The sequence below is a fragment of the Erpetoichthys calabaricus genome, chromosome 9 (genome assembly GCF_900747795.2).
Source record: "Erpetoichthys calabaricus chromosome 9, fErpCal1.3, whole genome shotgun sequence".
NCBI classification, from domain to species: domain Eukaryota; kingdom Metazoa; phylum Chordata; class Cladistia; order Polypteriformes; family Polypteridae; genus Erpetoichthys; species Erpetoichthys calabaricus.
Window position 1 is genome coordinate 36,330,154 of NC_041402.2, and position 21,279 is coordinate 36,351,432.

Consider the following 21,279-nt stretch of genomic DNA (forward strand, 5'->3'; position numbering starts at 1 on the left):
TAATCTAATGAGACCAAAATTGAGCTTTTTAGCCATCAGACCAAACACCATGATTAAACACTACACGTTATCAAGAACTCACCATTTCCATTGTGATACATGGTTGTGTCAGCCAGTTGTGAGGATGCTTTTCTGCAGCACTCCCTGGAAAACTTGTGAAGGTAGATAATGAATACAACAAAATACAGAAAAATCTTGGAGGAAAATCTGATGCTGTCTGTAAGAAATCAGTGCCTTGAGAGAATTTGTTTTTCTAGCAAAACAATGACCACAAGCATGGAGCCAAAGCTATGCAGGAATGGCTTAAAAACAAAAATGTTAATGTCCTGGAGTGGCCGAGAGTCCAGATCCCAATTTAATTAAGAATTTGTGGTCAAACTTGAAAAAGGCTGTTCACTCACAACCAATGTGACAACTGATAGAGTCTGAGTAAATTTGCATAGAGGAATGGGGACAAATTTCAGTGCTCAGATATGAAAAGCTGATAAAGACCAGAGCACACAGACTCAAGGCTGTCATGGCTGCCAAAGGTGCATCTACTAAATACTGACTTAATCAGAGTGAATACTTGTGTGATAATTGTTATGTGTTTTATATTTATAATTAGTTTGAACCTTATTGTGGATTTTTTTTTTGCCCTTGAAGTGTCTTTTTCTCTTGATCAGTGTCAAAAATGCCAGTTTAAATCCAGTGAGATTCAGTGTTGTATAAGAATTAAATATGAAAACTTCCAAGGAGCAGCTGTTGTCTTATTTTAATGGCAGGTGTATTGACTCCCATTGGTATAACATGACCTTCTCATGTCCATTTAATCTGATTTGGGGTTCTAGAGACCTGGGCTCTGCCATGAGGTGCCAGTGATAGATTGGCCATCTAGGTCTGTTAAGAGAATTCCTTGTGTTCTGTTCAGAGTATTGTATTGATACAAGATTTCTTCCATTTTTTCCTTACAAGGTTTTTTTTTTCCTCCCCTTGTCTTATTAGGGAATCAGGGCTGGTGGGGTGCAGTGCTTGTTAAAGCCCTTTGCGACACTTCTTGTGTGATTTTGGGCTATACAAAAAATAAATTGTTCTTCCCATAGAAAGAATTGCAATAGACCTGGGAGTGGAACCATTCATTATTTGGACATGACCAGTGTACAATCTGTGGGAGGAAATCTGGTGCACCTGGAGGAAACCGTAAATTGAGATGGGGAGAACATGTAAACTACAGTACATACAGACAACAACCGGACACAGAGTTTAATGCTAGGACTTTGGATCTATGATGCAGAAGTGCTAATTATTGTGTTACTATACCACCCCAGAGTTAAACAGATAGTATCTGTAGATATTTACTAGAGACTGATTTAGCAGATTTTTCAATCTCATTTTTAGCATAAAAGACTATGATGAATGGTGCGTAGTGTTGGGAGAATGTTAAATGAATAGTCATGTTTCAGATTGCATGCAGGCTCTGAATCAGATGAAATGTGTGTGAGTGAGTCTCACTCAGTGGTTAATTGGGGTACTTGGCTGGTCATGCCGCTTACACGTGTGCAGAAGGGCGGATCAGTCAGGTGCCCCAGTTGTGCCACGAATGAAGCTGCGTGTTGCACTGGTACCCAGTTAAATAGGCAGGATAAAGGAGCCTGCACGAGACAGAGAAGGGGGAAAATGAAGAGACAGAAAGAAATGAAAGTTTAGGGTAATGGACAGGAAAGAAGGGCAGGAGCTAAGTGAGCGAGAGCGGGCGCAAGATAGGAGGAAGCAGGCATACGTGAATATGAACCCCAAGAGACGAGCATGTGTCCCATGGTTGAGGAGACTGAGAGTTGCTCCTGCTAGCAACAAGATTACTCTAGAGGGACTCCTCCACATGGCTAGGAATGGCAGTGGGAGTCTGAAAGTGTGGTGGCTCGGCAGCACCCCATGGAATGCCATGGGATGGGCGGAGGGGACATGAGTGGGTCAGAAGTTTCTCTGTGCCTGTTAGTTGACATCTCTCTGTGCTGTAAGACCAAACAGGGTAAGCTGGGTAGCTGTCGGTTTTAAAGGGATGCATCAGCGCTCTTACATTTTAATGGACAGCTTCCTGACTTTGGATTTTAACCTTGTTTTTATGGATCGTTTATTTATTTGGGATTTTTAACCTCCACAATCACTTTGAGTTTTAAGGATTATTTGTTTATTGAAGATTACACGGTACTGTTCTAGACACTGTTTATTTTTGGATTTCATGGTTTTTAATAAAAGCACTAATTCACTGTTTGCACCTACCCAATGGCTGGATATGTGTGTCCTCATTTGCCCGGCTCATCTCAGTTACCACTATCCGCAATCCGGGATCAAGAGGCTACCAGGAGGAACAGGTAGCGTGGAGTCGACCATGACTGTCACAAGGACAAAAAAATATCAGGAATGTATTATTTTTTCTGCATCTATTCAATCTGATTTATCGGGTTTTATGCCTTAGAGTCTATCCTGGCAGACTCAAGCATAGGGCAGGTGCCAAGCTTATATAGTACACTAGTGGACTACAGGGCACACTCCCTCATAAAGTTTTATTGCCACCCATAAGCCTAACACATGCATAGGGGAAAAACCACTATACCCAGCACAAAAACAAAAAGGAGAACATTTCTAAACTTCATAGAGTCAATGCCTGGGTCAGAATTCAAACCTAGTGTCCTTGAGCTGTGAGGCAGCAGCACTATGCCACCATATCACTTGGTTAATGTAATGCAAACTATTGAAAAATATCCATGATGCAAAATTCCAAAAGTTAACAAGTGCTTCAAGTAATTTAACATTTGTACATTCTTGGAAGAAAATCAGAAGTAAGTGAAGAGAAACAAAAGATTATAACAAGCGGGGAGGATATTCAAAAACCACACACGCATTGACAGAACTAGGAATAAAGTTCAGGAACCTGGGCACTTACCAGCATTCCACCAATGTGCAACATCACAATTTAAAACCAGCTTAATCCAGTTCAGGTGTGACGGGGAACCAGACCTTGCCATGTTTGCATTGTCCGCAAAGCAGGAAATAGTCATGAACAGGGTGTGAGTCCATCTCAAGACCCATTCACACTGGACCAATTTATAATCAGCCGTTAACCTAATATTTGCAACACATACAGTACATCTTTGGGACGTGATGGAAAAACTGTAAATCCCAAATTGAAAAGGTGCAAACTCCACACAGATGAGGACTGATCATGGGACTTGAAACCAAAGTGATTCATCTGTTAAGTAGAAGCATTAACAGCTGCCCCTTCTTGTACGCTAATATTGCTCTTTTTTAATTTACTAAACAGTTTTTGTGAAACTATTAATAGTCTAGACCAAAGCTGAGCTCTGAGGCATACTGTATATCTTTGATGATTAAATTTAGTACTTAGTATAGCTGAAAATAACTTTGTTATAAAAGATGTTAGAAGTATATTTAGCTGTACAAAACAGCACAACTGTTCAGACTCCCTGTTTGTTTTTATACCCCTCAGTGTTTGACTTTCAAGGGTAATCCCTACACTTTTATGTTATCCTGGGCAGCCACATCTGTAATACAGATCTATAGCTCTTTCAGTTAAGTGCCATGTTGAGACTGGGTTTTCTTATTGTGCTCTCTTATGCACCAACTTTTTGCTCTTGTCTAAACTACTTTATTGTCATTGATTTGTTAATGCCTTAGTAGTATTAAATAAAGTATCGATTTACTGTTCCATTCTGCAATGAGTATTTTATTTATGATGCTGCTATGTTGTTGCTTCTTGCTTTAGACTCTGCTCATGCTTAAAGCTGTGGAGGATGACAGATGGTCTTCAGAGAAAAGGCGAGATGCCATAGGAAGTCTTCTTCCAATTCTTACAGAGCGACAAGAGCTCCGTCAGCACTGGAAAAACCGGTCAGTATGCCAGTATCAAGAGTTCAGGACCTTGGAATGGTTTGGTGTAGGTGGGAATGGTTTGGTACAATTGCTGAATTAAAAAAAAACTGAGTGCTATTAAATGGCAACTTTTGACAGTGTTGAGTTTTTTGGACTACAAGAGTGAAATATCTCTGTTTATTTGTTTACTCTTGGCTTAGTTTTTCAAAGGTTCAACACAATTCTTTTTCTTGTTTTCCATAGCAATACGTCATTTGACTCTTTTTGCTCATTTCTGTTTTGTTCTGTGGTGATAACAGATGGTTTGGCAAAATGAGCTCTGTCAGCGGCCTTCAGACAGGTATAGCCTGTAGGTAATACTTAATTACTCTTTGCAGATCCCGACCCCGGTCAAGTGACAAGCATTATTCCAACAGTCCCCATTACTTTTGATAGATAAAGCTACTTTGAGTGAAGTCTCTTTTTCATTTGTTATGCTCTTTTATTATCCTGCATAGTTAAACAAAGATACTTCAACTTTTCGTGTGTATAGCAAATGGGTTTGACCTTTTAATGCCATGAATAGCTTCATCAGAAGCTGGAAAGGCAGAGACACTGGACAAAACACAGATAATCAGAAAAAGCAAACCATTTGGAGATGAATTTCTGACTTGAGCATGTTCAGTTTGCTTTTTGTCTTTTAACTTTAGGTATATCCTGGCTAGACCACCATCGAGTAGGCCTTAATTTGTCATTTTCATTATTTAGTTATTTTTTGTCAAGGGAGGTTTATGCAAACTGAAGAAAAAACAGGAACAAGAAGAATAAGAAACAATTTTTTAGTCAACTGAAAAGAACAGAAAATGGAAATAAAAATTCCTTTCCAACCAGGCCTAGTAAAATGAGATCCTAAGAGGATCCAGTTTCAAAGATTGAAAAATTCATGACACATGCTGCAATACCAGAAGAAAAACGTGCATATTGAAAAGGGATAGTTAAAAAGTTAAAATCTCGCTTCAGACCAGTCAAACTGTGGACTACCACTTCTCGATATTAGAGCCAAGGTGATTCTTTGATGCAAACCAGTGAAAGTCCAAGCAGAACCAGGTTGAAGAAAAAGACAACAATCCAAGGATTTTCTGGTGGCATTCATTCCTGGGGAGAATATACTCTACAGGACAGAAAGGAAAGAAGATCAGTGTAACTGCTGTAGATGAAAATGGCAGGTTTTTAAATTGTAAGGGCCCAGAATGTGAAATGTAGTCAACAGAAGACAGACAGGGGTCAAAACTTAGAAAGTCAAAACACGCTGTCGACAACTCGAGACAAAATCCTAAATTAAAGTCAAAAAACAAACTTAAAGTGTTATCATTTGTTATCTTATCATTTCCAATTTTTTAAAATTTATTATGTCTGCTCTGATTATATTCCTGGCAATCCATCTATGTTTTTTGTGTGCAAAGATTTTGAATATTTGGTCATAAATGCTGTATCATATGTTTTGCTTATGTTTTGCCACAATGTTATTTTGTTTCATGATGCACTGTGCTATTTGTGAGTCTTTTGTGTTTGCTTTTTACATGGCAGCATTTCCCAGAATACACTGCAATATCCTCAGTAGTGGCAAGGTATTTGAGTTTGAAGGAAAAACACATTTTTCTGTTCTCAGTTACTGAATCTATGCTCTTGTTCTTTGACTCCAGTTTTTGTTTGGAATTTTGGTTGTAATGCTCGGTCACATTGACGCCTGGTTTTGACCTTTTGCCCATTCACTGATTATGATTCTCCTGGTCAGTTTCATTTTTTCTTTTATTGTCTCTTGTGAGTCAGCACATTTTGTACCAGGAGAATTAACCAATATTAATCACACATTAAGTTTTGAAGGCATATATTCCATAATTTCAAATTCCAGGAAGTGAATTGCAGCGACTTTTAAAGTGTTGCCCTCAGTGAGCCACAGGCTGTAATGTCTGAATCCATGCCCCCTAACTGCACACTACAGCACTGCAATGAAGGCACAAAATGGTGTGAAAAACAAAATAACATTGAGAAGCATAAAAAAATAATTTCACTATTTAAATACATTTTTAAACAATAAACTAACCTCACGTTTATAATCTGGGCTATTCAAAAACCATAATGATTAAGGAAAAAAACTGAAAAGCATACCATAAAATTTGAAATTTTTTTTAAACAAATCCATTACATAAAACAGCAGTGTCTTATAGAAAGCAAGAAAGAAATATCAATGGAGAGAGAATTGAAGATAGAGAGTCACAAACAGAAAACCACTAAGCAGACAGTCTTTGAACAATCCTAGAGCTTGTGAAGAAATGTACCAGTGATACCTAAGGAGCTGAGAGTGTATTTGAGATTAGCAGTGAAATAACACTTACAAATGGTGGGTGTATCAATGAGATACATATTTAAAGTGAGTATGCTAGTTTTTTAGAGATGTTTGGATTTTCAGGACGTCAATGTAATGAAGAGAGGTTGTCTGGCCAGCCTGAAATTATCTTTAACATATTGGTTATTTCTCTTCTTCTGTCTTCATCTTCACTGCCTGTCTATACAAGTTTTTCCACCTAATTTTTTCCAGCGTTTTGACTAATGTCTGATTCAAACCCATACCTATGCAGAAGCACACCTAAATGCATTTGCCTTTTACCATGTGTCTGTTACAGTTTGACACAGACAGGTTTGTGTGTTTTCATGTTTAATTCTGCCTGCCTCTGCTTTTTATTTTGTGTTAAATAAAGTCCTCTAATGAAAAAGATCACTGAAGTCACTCCCTGTCATCTATCCATCCATCCATCCATTATCCAACCCGCTATATGCTAACTACAGGGTCACGGGGGTCTGCTGGATCCAATTCCAGCCAACACAGGGCACAAGGCAGGAAACAAACCCCGGGCAGGGTGCCAGTCACTCCCTGTAATTTGCACGGAGCTTGCTGAGGTGTGTGTTGTGGTGTTCTGGTGGTACGATGCCTGCTTTGCCATTTATGATGGCAAAAAGGGTGATTGCATTTCTAAAGATTGCAACCTGGATGATTGAGCACCATTTTCAGCTCAGCCTGTCAAAGACCGACCTTTTCGTTATCCCAGCTTATCACTGTTCATCATAGCTTATCATCGCTTATACACCCCCAAGTCAGTATGCATCTTTGGGTGGTGAGTGATGACCAGCAATCCTTCACTGTCCATGTTGCAACTCAATGTTGATCTTGCAGATTTACTCTACAACATCAGCAAGATTAGACCATATGTGATGGAGTATGGTCCAGGCTTTGGCATATTTACATCTGGACTACTGCAACTCTCTTTTGGCTGGAGTACCAGCATGTGTCACCAAGACGCTGCAAATGAATCAAAATGCAGAAGCACATCTGGGGCCTCATGTATAAACGGTGTGTACGCACAGAAATGTTGCGTACGAACGTTTCCACGCTCAAATCGCGATGTATAAAACCTAAACTTGCCGTAAAGCCACGCACATTTCCACGGTAACTCATACCTTGGCGTACGCAATTTATCCGCCCGGTTTTGCAGACTGGCAGCACCCAGCGTCAAAGCAGTGCTACTGTTCCTGTGTGATCACCCTTTCTTTCTTAGATCCACATTCCTGGCGTGGCTTTATAAATACACTGAAATTAAATGCATATTGTTTATTAGTATAATGCATCTGATTGTAATTAACCTGTAGCAATATAATGGTCCAGGGAATAGCCATAACAATATTCCAAATACCATAACTGCTTTAGCGTTGTTACTCTCACTGCATCTTCTTCTTCTTTCAGCTGCTCCCGTTAAGGGTTGCCACAGCAGATCATCTTTTTCCATATTACTCTCACTGCACCACTCGGAGTATTTATATCACTGTATCTGAGTGGGGAATCACAGCAGCAGCTGATCGGAAAGAGAATTATCGGTACACAGCATGAAGCAGATGCTGCCTGAGCCACAGCAAAACGCTTTAGAGACTTCCCTGTATGGACTTCGCGGTTTAGAAACAGTTTCATCCCAAGAACTATAAACGCACTAAATCAGTACATCAAGTGCTCCTTGTAGAACTGTTTGTACTTATAAGTACAATCACCTCACTGTAAACTTGGGATACAGTTATAATATTGCACAACCTGCGCCACTTTATAAAGCGCGTATTTACATATGATGACGGTGTTCATTTTTAAGATGAAATGCAGCTAAATATGTTGATTATATTATACAGATAAAACTTTAACTTCATTTAAATAATCTGTATTGTTTTGTATTGACACAGTGCCGCAGCGCTACCTAGTTCAGTAATTGTTCCTGCATTGCATTGTATTCTTGCTGGTGATGACGCAACACTGGAAAGATAGACGGATATAATAATTAAACACGTACTACGAAGATATTTCAATGTTCCTTAAATGTTTTGAAGAATCGGCGTTCTAAGCTTACAGATGGCTTCATGTCTATTACATAGCTGATTGTGTGGCGATTGGGTTTTTGGAGAAAGAAAAGTAAGGACAGGAATTGGAGGTTAGTACGTTTGAAAGAGACAGTACAGTACTGCTGTGATAAATTATTTCATTGAAGGTCGCGCATGGCGCAGCAAGCCTCTTGCGTGAGATATGAACAAGCACTGCGCCACCGTGTTCCCATGTTTAATAACATGCTTTCATTCCTATCATCATGAAAAAGATATCACGTATACATCTCAGTATTTTAATTATTCAGAGAGCTGTAATTTCACGAATGTAATGGATTATGTGTCCTGTCGGAGAAAGAGAAAGCCCGTTTAAAAAGCAGGTAGTGATTCACACACATAGAGCACATAGAAGATCAAATACAGAACAAAGCATTTAATATGCCACTTTAGTTACAATGGGATTTGAGAAACTAGTAAATTAAACGATTTTAAAATGAAGTTTATGATGTTCTACTTTAATGGCAAAATAAACTACGTGATTAAAGTGGAAATTTCAAGATTAAAGTTGACATTTCGTGCTTTTTTCCCCACTGTGTGCCTTTTTTTTTTTTGTCTGTACCCTAATAAGCTTTCACATGACACTGAGACGGTGGGCTACGACTTGACTCTTCACGGCGACATTGATATGTGATTTCTTTTTTATTTCCGGCACTGTGCGACTTTGTGAACTTGAGCCTTCGAGTTTCTCCGACACTCTGTCACTCGATCAACTTCCTTTTGTTGATTATACCACTGTTTAAACCAACAAATAGTACGTTTTTCCTTTGCCTCCACTTGGTATTCGCTGAATTTCTTATATTTTCTCCCGTGCTTTTCCCATTGTCTTTTCACAGAAGGCTATTTATATCGATTTGCATATTCAAAGAGGCGTAATTCTGGGAGGAGTTGGGGCGGGACAGAAGGCGCATGCACGTGCGTTACTTTTCACGCTGATCGGGATTTATGTAGTGGAAGAACGTGAAAGTTTGCGTACGTACAGATTCCTGCATCTGGATTTTTCTGTGCGTACGCACATTCCCGCTTTTGTGCTTACACCATGTTATAGTGTGAGTTCTACGCACACCGTTATACATGAGGCCCCTGGTGTTTAAACAGCCAAGGTGGACACGTGTCATTCCACTTTTTAGATCACTACCTGGTGATCACTGTGGCTCACAGTAGAAGCACCAATTAAGTTCAAATCCTTGATACAACCTACAGAGTGATGAATGGGTCATCCTCAGCTTCTGATGAATGGCATCTGGTGATACTACTTCTGTAATCCAGACTGTTCTCATGTGCATCTCCTAAGTGGTGGTATGAACTGCCAACCTACATTTGAACTTCTCACTTATGCAATGTGTTTGAAGACTCTCTTGTTCTGCAAATTTCTGTCTACTTGATAAATGGCTTTGATAGGTTATTGTAATATTAACTAGTTTTGTAAGCTGTTTGGTTTAAAGCTCTTCAATGGTGATGAACAGTTTTGTAACCTTGTTCATAAACTGTCACCCAGACAGATGTTTAATTGATTATATTGACCACTCTTGTAAGCCACTTTGAATAAACAAGTCTTCTAAACAAATCAAAATGTAAAGATTTCTCAGAGAAGATATTGGGTACATTCCTCCGCAGCGCTTGGACTGTGCATGTGCTCAGTCTTATCTTCAGGAAACAAGGGTCAGGCTTCCTGTGTTGTGAATTTTCCAACAGAAAAGGAACACAGAAATGTATGATGTTGTCTACGCAAAGAAAATATGCAGCTTGTGACATTTTTTAAAAATGCATTATGCCCCTTCGTAGTGGTTTGAATATTCTGTCTCTTACACCATAACTCTTGAACCACTGGGAATCTTGGCAGAACTGAAGTTCCAGAATGTAATTAATTTTACTGGTTGTGCTGTGGATTGCTTGTTATATGGATATGGAAATCACACAGTCAAATGCAGAAGTGTGAATTTAGCCTAAGCCTTCACGTGATCCTTTTTAAAAGCAAGGGTCACTCATTTATGGTCACTGAGCTGATTTGTGTCCAGCTGTCCTGGTTATCCAAAGCAGTGCTGAGATTTGGTATTTCCCCTGCTGAAATGCACATTGTGTTTTTATGGAATGTTGTTAATTTATTACTTATTATATAAATCTGCACAGTCTGAGCCTACTACAAAGTCATTTGCATCCTGATGCCAGTGATTTAATAAATCATGACAAGCCATTGCAATGTGGGACACTTTTTCAAATGAATTTGCTGCATTGGTTAGGTCCGTTTTTAAAAAATTACCTACCTTTGAGGCCCCAAAGCATTATCACAGTATTTATTTTTATTTAATTTATTATTTAATTGTTAGAGTTGAGAGAAAAACCTGAAATTAGATTTTTAAGGTATTTAACAAAAAATATCCGATTTTACCGATGGATTCAGTTTGTTTTAGTGTCATGACAATGTCTAACAGATTATTGTAACTGTTGTTCTCAGCCTCTTACAATGACCCCACACTGACCTTTTCAAAGCAAAGGGCATAACTTGGCCGATAAAATATGTGCATTACCTCAGTCAGTAAGCAAACACTAAGAAGAACATCTGTGAATTTTGTACTGGCCTTGCAAACTGCTGTAGGCTTTGTAAGGTCATTATATGATAATGAAAATTATTACCAAATTACATGGGGGTTTACTACAGAAGTGCAGGCGGAAGGGGAGTAGGCAGAGGGAGGCTGAGTGTATTGGGTTTGATAAATGGAGTGTGAAGGCGCCCATCTGGCCCTCTGCACTGTTTTTTTCCCACATTTTCCAGAGAGTATTTCTCCAAAATAGACAATGATACCAGTGGGGGGTAATGTACTCTAACGAGCAGTAAGTAAAGATTAAAAATGTTCACGGTTTGTCTGCTTCAAACATTTTTTGTTTTCAAGGATTATGAAATCTGTGTTCAGTATCGGGTTGCTTTGCCTTTGTATTGAATCATCACAGCATGGAAATATTTTTGCATCTTGAATGCCTTCATAAAGTACTAGAGGTTGATTCCTAGAATATCTCAGCTGCCTGTTTTAGCAGCTTGAGGTGGGAGGTAACACAAAGTAAAGTCATCACTCTTCTGTGCCTTCCTTAGAACTATGTTATGTAATAAAGGAACGCAAATTCATTTCTTTGAAGTTAAACATTTGTTTGAAGACTGAATGCTGGTTAGGTGAGTTTTGGAGAAGTAAAAAGGATACCCATTTGCTTATGTGGCCTAATGGCTCAAGAGACTTTAGAGAGAGACTGTGATATGTGTCACTTTGGGGGTCCAGCAAAACTCCCCAGATGTACTGATGTGCTTACTGACATATTGCCTTTTTATCTAAAAACCAAACAGGCTTCAAATGACAGTATAAAAGATAGACCACTAACTACTACTAAATTATACTGTATATACTATCACCACATATATATTGTTGAATAGTAAACACTGAGCAGACCTATGAAGTAACCTTATATCTTATATAGAACATTAAAGTATGTAGCAATTAATAATGCATATACATTGAAAGAGGCAGTAATCTTAGTATTTGTGTCTTTACTTTCTCGTATATACTATCCTTACTTTTATATACATGTAAAAGAAGTTACTATGTTACATACACTTATCACAGAAAAATATCATAGTTATTTTAAAGTGCAATAAGTCACAGTGAAAACATCAATTAAGCATCAAAAAGGCAAAAAAAAAACATATCTCAAAGCCAGTCAATTAAACATAAAAAAGAAATAGGTGTTACAAAATTGTGAAACAAATGTTTTTTTACATTGAAGTATTAAAATTATATGTGAATTTCCCATTGGGATTAATAAAGTATCTATCTATCTATCTATCTATCTATCTATCTATCTATCTATCTATCTATCTATCTATCTATCTATCTATCTATCTATCTATCTATCTAAAAGAATCAACAAAGACAGATTAATATGAGAGGGGACCAACAAATTCTTAAAATTGTTTAAAAAAAAAAACTCTTCAATATACAACCTACAGCAAAGTTCTAGATAGGCCTTTGTATTCTGTCAGCAGATCACCCACTCCTACGACTTGTTTGATTTTGTTACAGCAAGTTGCAGTCTGGTCGGACTCGGTCCTTGGCAATGTCAAAATACATAAATCGATGTTACAAGAGTGCACCGTGACTGTCCCTAACTGCCCCCAGCTCTCTAAGATTATGTAAATGAAGCCTATCATGTAGTGTGACAGGGCCTTAACTAACAATGTACCCAGTGTAACCACGTTAGACTGAACACTGAAGCTTGGTTAACACATGAAAGGCAGTCATCTGGGTGAGAATCTATGGAGAAAGCAATAGCATCTGTTAGGTGAGTAAAAATTTAAGCCCAAACTATGTAAGTTCAGAAAAAGCCTACAAACCCTTTAAGCAACCATCATTTATATAGTGAACCCCACCCCAAGGTGCCATTACAGCTGTTCACATATATAATGTTTTTGGTTCAATTTCTATCAACTTTGTGGTTTCAATTTTAATGACTTAACCACAAACACGTTTTCATGGGACGATGACACTTGGTCATATGTCTCCAGGGTTAAGTCTAGTCCTTGATGTGTATCAGATAATATGATATGGCTTTGATGTTCCTTTTAATCAGTGGAGCTGTTTTATACCCCCAACTGTCTGTAAAAAAATATGCAATTTTTAAATGTTAGAAAAAATGCTATTATTCTTAATTTAGCATTATGTTTTCTTTCAGTAATAGCTCACATGCACTTGTGCGAAATAATGCAGTTGGTTCTGCATTTTTCAGATAACCTTAATTTTAATCTGTTCTGTTTCTGTGGTATAGTTCGATAGCACTACTGCTTCACAGATCCAGCTTCCACGGGTTGAATTTCATACACAGACTTTGCCTCTGTGAAGTCGGCATGGTTTGCCCGTGTCTGATTAGAGGTTTTCTCCTACATCTCTAAAGATACTAGAGGTGATACTGTGACACTTTAAGTAGACCTGTGAATGTTGTTATTTTGTTTCTCAATATATCTCTTTGAGGTGTTGTTGTTGTTCTCTGTGTGTACTGTGAACGTTCAAATATGCTCTTTCGTGAATCCCATACTTGGAAAGAAACAACTGAAACCTTGGTACCAAAGATGATTTTACTATACAACAATTAAACAAACAAGTGCATGGTAACGCATGACAAGTGACTAACAACAGTGCACAATAAGATAGCCAAACTTATAATTTCTGTGACCCACTGTACACACAAAGCAACTCCTTTCTATCTCCCATTGGATGTCTTCCCACACATGCACACTTGTAAACGCCACTCTTTACCTCCCTCTGTGTCACTGTTCCTTTTCTATTAAAGCATCTTTGACTGAAAAATGATAAAGGTGATCAGAACTCACATCAGGAGGGGAATGCATTCATAGAAACATTTGCTCCCTTTTGAATATATAAAGTGTCCTGAAGCATAAATTGTAAAAGAGCACAATACTCACATATGTCCAAATCAACTATATTCATCTTATTTAAAAGTTATTCAAGTAATTTGTAGAATATGCATTGTTCTGTCATAGCTGTAGTTGCATTTCTGTCTCCCCAAAGCATTGCTATAAATAAAAAGTCTAAAAACAATTTGCAGGTTTGCTCCAAGTTTAAAATATAAGCAAAATGTTTTGACTACCAAAACAAATCACAGCTATCAATATTTATTTTTTAAAGTGTTTTTAATCAGTTGAAATAAGGAGATACATATTTTTACAATCATTGTACACACAGGTCAAGTGCCATGTTGAGCATTTTAAATTGGAATTTGAAGCTCTCATCTTGCAGTCTGAAGTTTAACCTAATAGCTAGTAGACCATATGGCTTCCAATGACAACCTCTGTGGTGCTTAAAAATAAAAATCAATGGGAGCTGTCCATATCATTATGTACAAAGTAATTCCATTAACAGCAGACCTCAGGCCTAGTTACTTTGACAGATATAGAATAATGCGCAACTGTAAACCAAACCGTTTCTCAATTTGTGCTTATGTTTGTTGTTTATTTGACTTTTTTCCTCTTGAAAATACTTGTTTTTGCTGAGTCTTCTTTGAATTTGGAAATATATTCATCTCCCCACAAATCCCCCTCCTTGAAATAGACATTTCAAGTGTCTATAGCTTTTGACTTGGGTCTGTTGTTGCTTTTACTGATTAGTGTGCTTACTTAATTTCACCTGTACAGCATTGTGTATAAAAGGCTTTTCAACAATACAAAGAATTAAATCAATAAAATGTCATTCTTTCTAGCTATGAGACATAAGCTCACCAGACTGTGTCTGCTGCCACACACTCCCTTCAAATCGTTAATGGTTTTCTTTTAGTTGAGTCCCACTTTCGGGACAGATCAAAGAGCAGGCCTCTGTCATATTTATGAATGTAGTAGTAGTGAACATGTAGTACGTTTTCATTTAACTTATTTTGGATTTAAAACTGGAACTATACTTTTTAATACAGATTAGTTTGTTTAAACCTTATATTTATATTAATTCATTATCAAAGTATTCTAATATTATTCAGGGTGGAGGCACTGGTTCATATCCCAGAAACATGGTACACAAGCAAGAGTGAACTATGGATTGGTCAACAGCCCACTGTAGGGTACACTTATGCACACACCCACAGGGCCAGTTTACACTTGACAACTATCTTAACACACATTTTAAGGAAGTGGGAGAAAAAGGGGGAAATCCCCGCAGACTCTGCTAATGACTGGTCACTTAGTTCAAACTTAGAACTCCGGAGCTGTAAGACAGTAGCTCTATGTTATTTTTTTTACCATGTATCTGTTTTAGTTAATTCAAAAGTGTAGTTTTTAACAAAAAATTTCATTAATAAATAACTTGAACCATAAGTTTCAACATTAAAACAATGTTGAGAAGAACAGACCATGCAGCCCAGCAAAGCTACACAGTCTTTGTCCAAAATGGCATCAAGTTGAATTCTGAAGGTTCCTGCTAGCACGCTACTTGATAACCTATTCCATGTGCATTGAGTTGTCTCTGTGAAGAAAACCTTTGTAACATGTGTGGTAAATTCCCTGTAACAAGTTTCTGTGTTAATCAATCCACCTTAATAAAAGGACAAGCGTCTGTGCTTGTCTTTGCATCTGTGTATTCTTCCAGTTGCTATGGTTAGGACAAAAAATGTAAAAATAGGCAAAGCATGTTGAAGAAATGTAAAAAAATAAAAATGATAATAAAAACACCAAATAAGGGTCTAAAAATAAAGTAAAAAACTGGTCTTAACAGCCTATTCTATTGGCTGTTGTTTTATGCCAGCAGTAGCAGCAACAGACTTTCTTGCACCTACTCATAGCATTTCAACGAGGTTTATAGCTGTAATGCTAATGACTGATGACTTTGCATGTTGGGCAATAGATGAGTGAAAATAACAATAAATCGAAGAACAACTCAGGAAACCAAAGCCCAAACATGACTAAACTACAGTCGCTAAACCAGGCCAATGCAGTAGTGACTACAGCTGCAGTTTCAAGAGCACAACACTTAAACTATAAAAGTGGTCAGTTCAAAGAGCGATGCTAGCAGGAACTGGCAAAAACAGGTAGCTCTATCTGAAGAGGAAAAGGGCACCGTGAGGAAAAGGGATCATCAGGTATGTATTATTATACCAGACCAAATGGACAACCCATGCATCAAATAATAAATTTGAGGTGTACATTGATTGCTTAAATTTCAGCTCATCCTAGACAGGTAACACAGCTAGACAATTAATAACTTGACAAGGCACTTTACAGAGAAAAATTATACCATATTTTATGAAAATGAAAAACTGATGAGTACAATTCCTGAAGAAAAGTAAGTGTAAGGCAAAAATTTATCAATAACAGATACTTGTCAACAAGCGAAGAGAATATTGCACTTTGTAACCTAATGAATTTCAGGAAGCTACTGCACAGTACAACAATCTTCACCAATTTCTGCAAAACAAATTGTAGTTCATCTTAAAGTTGTAAATTGCACATACTGTATGTATTCACCTTAAAGTTACCTAAAATATTTCAGGAATTTGACTATATTTGTGAAAGATGTCATGTTACTCTGGCCTTGCTAGGTAATATGTTTTAGGACTGTCCTGAATGACATCCTTTATGAGTGAAGATATTTCCTTATCCATCAGTCATTTAAGATCCTCTTACAGAAGGATTTTAAGTAAGAATGTCAGAGTGGGCTGCACTAATGGGTGATAAACTCTGATTTCCTATGCTATATTGCTGAAACATCAATTAATTCCACTCATCTGGAAGAATTGTAATACACACTCCATGATTCAATAGTAAAATGATATATTACATAAAACTAACAAAAGAAAATCTAATTTTCTTTGCATGAAACTGTGCAGAGGTTCTTTAGAATCATGAATAGGTCTGCTGGGCTCCTGCCAATGTCTTAGTTTAACCCTTGTTATGGGGCTTGTAGTGTTCTTTAAGATTAATGAATATTAACTCTTTCTATGGATTGATTATACTTTGAATGTGCTGATTATACTGTTTTCCGATTAGCAGTTAATGTTATTTTGTTTTTATTAGAACTTTTCCACTGTAATGAATACTTCTGGAAATAGATAACATTTTATTAAAAATAAAAGCAGTTCAGGAAAGCCACAGCCCATATCAGTCTTTGTTTTTGATTTTAATGTTACAGTTGAAAGAGACTTGAGAACAAAGTTGCTGTTACACCGAGTAGTAGTCCAGGCAATTTTTGAAAGCTTGTCAGTGTCTGTAAACAAGGTGACAAGTGTCTCTTATAGTCATTGTTGTTTATAATGGTGGGCTACATCACCTTAATTCTTATAAAGATGACCAGAAGGCTGCGATCACTGTATTACCTGAGTCTTTTATATGCTGCTAATATATTCCTGCTTTTGACATTCAGATCCATTATTGCATTATAGGATGTGAGATGGGATAAGATCTGAGATACCAAACATTTAAACTTCCTGATTGACAAATATAAATTGCTTATAACATAGTGATGCCAACCAGCTTCCCCTAAGACAGTGATTATGTGTAACATTTCTTGTGTTATTTGCTGATCACGGTAATGAGCATCATATTGCTATGAGTGAACAAATTAATAGTGCGAAGCCTTAATAGAAAGACTGTGAAAAGTCAAGTCAAGTTGGGGAGCATGCACTGGTACAGTGTGTTGCCGCACCCACCACATGACGAAACAGCTCGGGTCCCGTTAGTTAGGCATGTGGTCCAGTTCCACCCTCCGGAAATGACCCTCTATCTACCGCAGCCAGGTGTTACGTTGGCGACCCCTTGGCCTGGTCTAGCCACTCAGGTACCCAACAATGAGGATCCTATGGCCGCAGTGCCGTAACTGACGCTCCCTCACAATGCAGGTAATGTGCCTCATTCGGCACTCCATGTGCAACCACTCATTTGACACAAAGTCAAACCAATGGTACCCAAGGATTTTCCGGAGAGACTCAGTACCAAAGGAATCCAGTCTTTGTCTCAGGTCACTGGATAGTGTCCATGTCTCGCAACCATATAGCAAGACACGAAGCACCAGGACTCTAAAGACTTGGACCTTTGTCCTTTTGCATAGATATCGGAAGCACCACACACCCCTTTCCAGTGACCTCATGACCCTCCATGCTCTCCCAATCCATCTACTGACTTCATAGGAAATGTCACCAGCAACATGAATGTCACTGCCAAGGTAAGTAAACCTCTGTGAAAATGTGATCAAAAACACAAGTCAGAGGATAAAGTCAAGAAAATATCAAATTTACTGAATATCCCAGTTAAATCAGCCATTAATAGATGGAAAGAGTATAGCACAGCTGTACATTTGCCTAGAGTAGGCCTTCCACAAAAACCGAATGATTGTGCAATAAGAAGACAAGTGAGGGGCACCACCTAGAGACCTGAGAAAACTCTGTTGGAATTACAGGCTACAGTGGTTTAGATTAGAGAGAATATGAAGACCCGTCACCCTGCCTGGGATTGGTTCCTGCCTTGTGCCCTGTGTTGGCTGGGATTAGCTCCAGCAGACCCCTGTGACCCTGTGTTCTGATTCAGCGGGTTGGAAAATGGATGGATGGATGAAGACCCGTGTGTCTGGGTGCCTCAGAAGTCACAGTTTTATGGGAGAGGAGCAAGGAGAAAGCCACAGTTAAAAAAACACACATGACATCTCCGCTAGCGTTTGCCAAAAGGCTTATTATGGGAGACTCTCAACTCCGCTCACAGGAGGTTCTATGGTCTGATGTGACCAAAATTGAGCTTTTTGGTCATCAGACTAAATGCAGTGTTTGAACACTGGACATTATCAAAAACACACTGTCCCTACTGTGAAGCATGATGGTCACAGCATCAGGTTGTTGGGGCCTGAGAGTGGGAAATGTAAAATGAACGCAGCAAAATACAGGAGCATTCTGGAGGAAAACTTGATGCAGTCTGCAAGAAACCTGTGTCCTGGGATAAAGAGTTATGTTATAATAACACCAAGCATAAAGCCAAAGGTACAAAGGAATGGCTTAAAAACAACAATGTTAATGTCCTGGAGTGGCCAAGTCAGAGTCTAGCTCTTAGTCCAGTGGAAAATTTATAGCTGGACTTGTAAAAGATTGTCACTCCAGATCAATGTGACAACTAAAAGAGCCCTAGCAGATCTGCAAAGAAAAATTGGGGAAAAATGGCAGAGTGCAGATGTGCAAAGCTGATAGAGACTTTTGCACACAGACTCAAGACTGTCATGGCTGCATCTTCTAAACACTGACTTGAAAAGGGTAAATACTTACTTCATCCATCCATTTTCCAACCCGCTGAATCCGAACACAGGGTCACGGGGGTCTGCTGGAGCCAATCCCAGCCAACACAGGGCACAAGGCAAGAATCAATCCCAGGCAGGGTGCCAACCCACTGCAGGACACACACAAACACACCCAGCACACACTAGGGCCAATTTAGAATCGCCAATCCACCTAACCAGCATGTCTTTGGACTGTGGGAGGAAACCCACGCAGACACGGGGAGAACATGCAAACTCCACGCAGGGAGGACCCGGGAAGCGAACCCAGGTCCCCAGGTCTCCCAACTGCGAGGCAGCAGCGCTACCCACTGCGCCACCGTGCCGCCCTAAATGCTTACTTAATGAGATCAATTATTCGGTGTTTAATATTTGTAATTAATTTAGACCATTTTGCAGATATCTGCTTTCACTTTGACATTAAAGAGTCTTTTTTTATCAATATGAAAAAAGCTCAGTGAAATCCACTGTGATTCGGTGTTAGTTAACAGTAAAATTGTTATTTTTCAGTGAGAATTCCTTTCTTGTCTAGGGTTTATGTATTTCTTTTATTTTTATATTGTTCATTGTTTATATTAACATTGTTGATCATTTAGCTTCTTTATATATAAGTATCGTTTCATATGTGCCATGTATTTTGTAGATGTTTCTGAGAGGCCTAGACACCTGCCCATCACTATCAAGGGATTGCCCTCAGCCCTGTAAAAGCTGAGGAAAACCCACAGTCCCTTGTGGTTCATTGTGAATGCAGTAATGGATTAATGAGTCTATTTAGATTTGAGTGTTATGTTTTTGTGATATTCTGGATTTTTGTGTTATTTTGCTCTGTTTTTGACTTCACCACATGTACTTTCTACTGGGATTGTGTTTGCTTTTGGGATTGCCAGTTTTGATGGTGTTGCCTTATGTGCCTTTGTGCTCTTCAGACCTTATTTTATGTGCCACAGAGCTTTACATACCAATAAATCTTTTTATTTGTTAAGATTCCTCATTTTCCCTTTTTGTGTGAATAGCCAGGATTGACAGTTTCCCTCTCTAGTGGGTATTTTTGAGTAATTATTGTAACTTTTAACATTGAGAACTCTTTAGCTAATAACAAAAATGTGAAAATGTCCAAGGGGATAAATACTTTTAATAGTTGCTGTAAAGGCAGGAAAAAGAAAGCGCTAGAGATGGGGCCCTGGCCAATTCTGACTTTGCCAAGGTAGTGAATATAATTTGAGTTTCCTGCAATTGAGCCACAATAAGTGTTGTCCATTGTTAATTAAGGTTTTATACTAGTGTACACAGAGAAGGAGAAAGGGGGAGGATACATGAGGATTGATAGAAGTGTTTGAAACCTGCCTCAGGATGAAGGCCCCCTCATGCCTGTCCCACTGTCTAATGAGCAGAGAGGCGCCCCAAATTGCTTACATATATGCCATTGAAATTTTTCTGTTGTTTCATCTTTGTCTAGAGCTACAAGAAGCCACACCTTTGAAAAAAACAAATTATGGAGAGGCTTTTAAATGTGTGACTTCTATTGGATTACTCCATTTTAGACATTAGGATTTAAAAAGTCAGTCAGTGCTAAATTTCTTGGGCACATTGTATTTATGATTTAATTTGTCTCTGTGTGTAGGAGTGATGATATGCATGACTGTAATGTAATAATGATTTGCTATAGGTGCCCTTAGTTAACAAATGTTTCAGAAGTCTATCATTTCCGATTCTGAGGGGGCTGCGGGGGGTGTCTGTAATATTATTAAATTGTTTCTCTTCATGCTGCCGGTTTGTATTTCCATATTTTTAAGCACAGCTGTTTAATGCATTTTTCTTAATAAAATGCCCCTTTAATTTTTGTTCGTTCCCAGTGGTTTGCTTCTTTTTTCTTTTATTTGATTTTTTTTATTAGACCAGGTGTTACTTTTATCTAACTCCTCTGTAAAAGTCTACTGACAGTGTGAAGGCATCAATGCTGCTGCATTCTTGGAGCGAGTGATGTATGTTTTGCCATAAAAAGATTATACAGGTCATAAAACCCTGCAGGATCTGAATTACAACTAATAGAATTTGGAACAGAAATGCCTTTCTCTTTTATTAGTAATGGGAAGGCTAATAACAGCAGTTATCTGGTGGTTTAGTTAGTTGTAAAGTGAAGGATAAGGTCAGCCTCAGGAAAGAA

At 38.3% G+C, this 21,279-nt stretch overlaps 1 protein-coding gene across 1 annotated transcript in view; it reads left to right on the forward strand.

The window, feature by feature from the left end:
• fto (FTO alpha-ketoglutarate dependent dioxygenase) overlaps positions 1 to 21,279 on the forward strand; it is a 383,462-nt gene that overhangs the window by 198,181 nt on the left and 164,002 nt on the right. Inside the window, exon 8 of the mRNA XM_028809313.2 lies at positions 3,764 to 3,888. Within this exon, the coding sequence (XP_028665146.1) occupies positions 3,764 to 3,888 (125 nt within the window). The remainder of the gene's footprint in view (positions 1 to 3,763; positions 3,889 to 21,279) is intronic.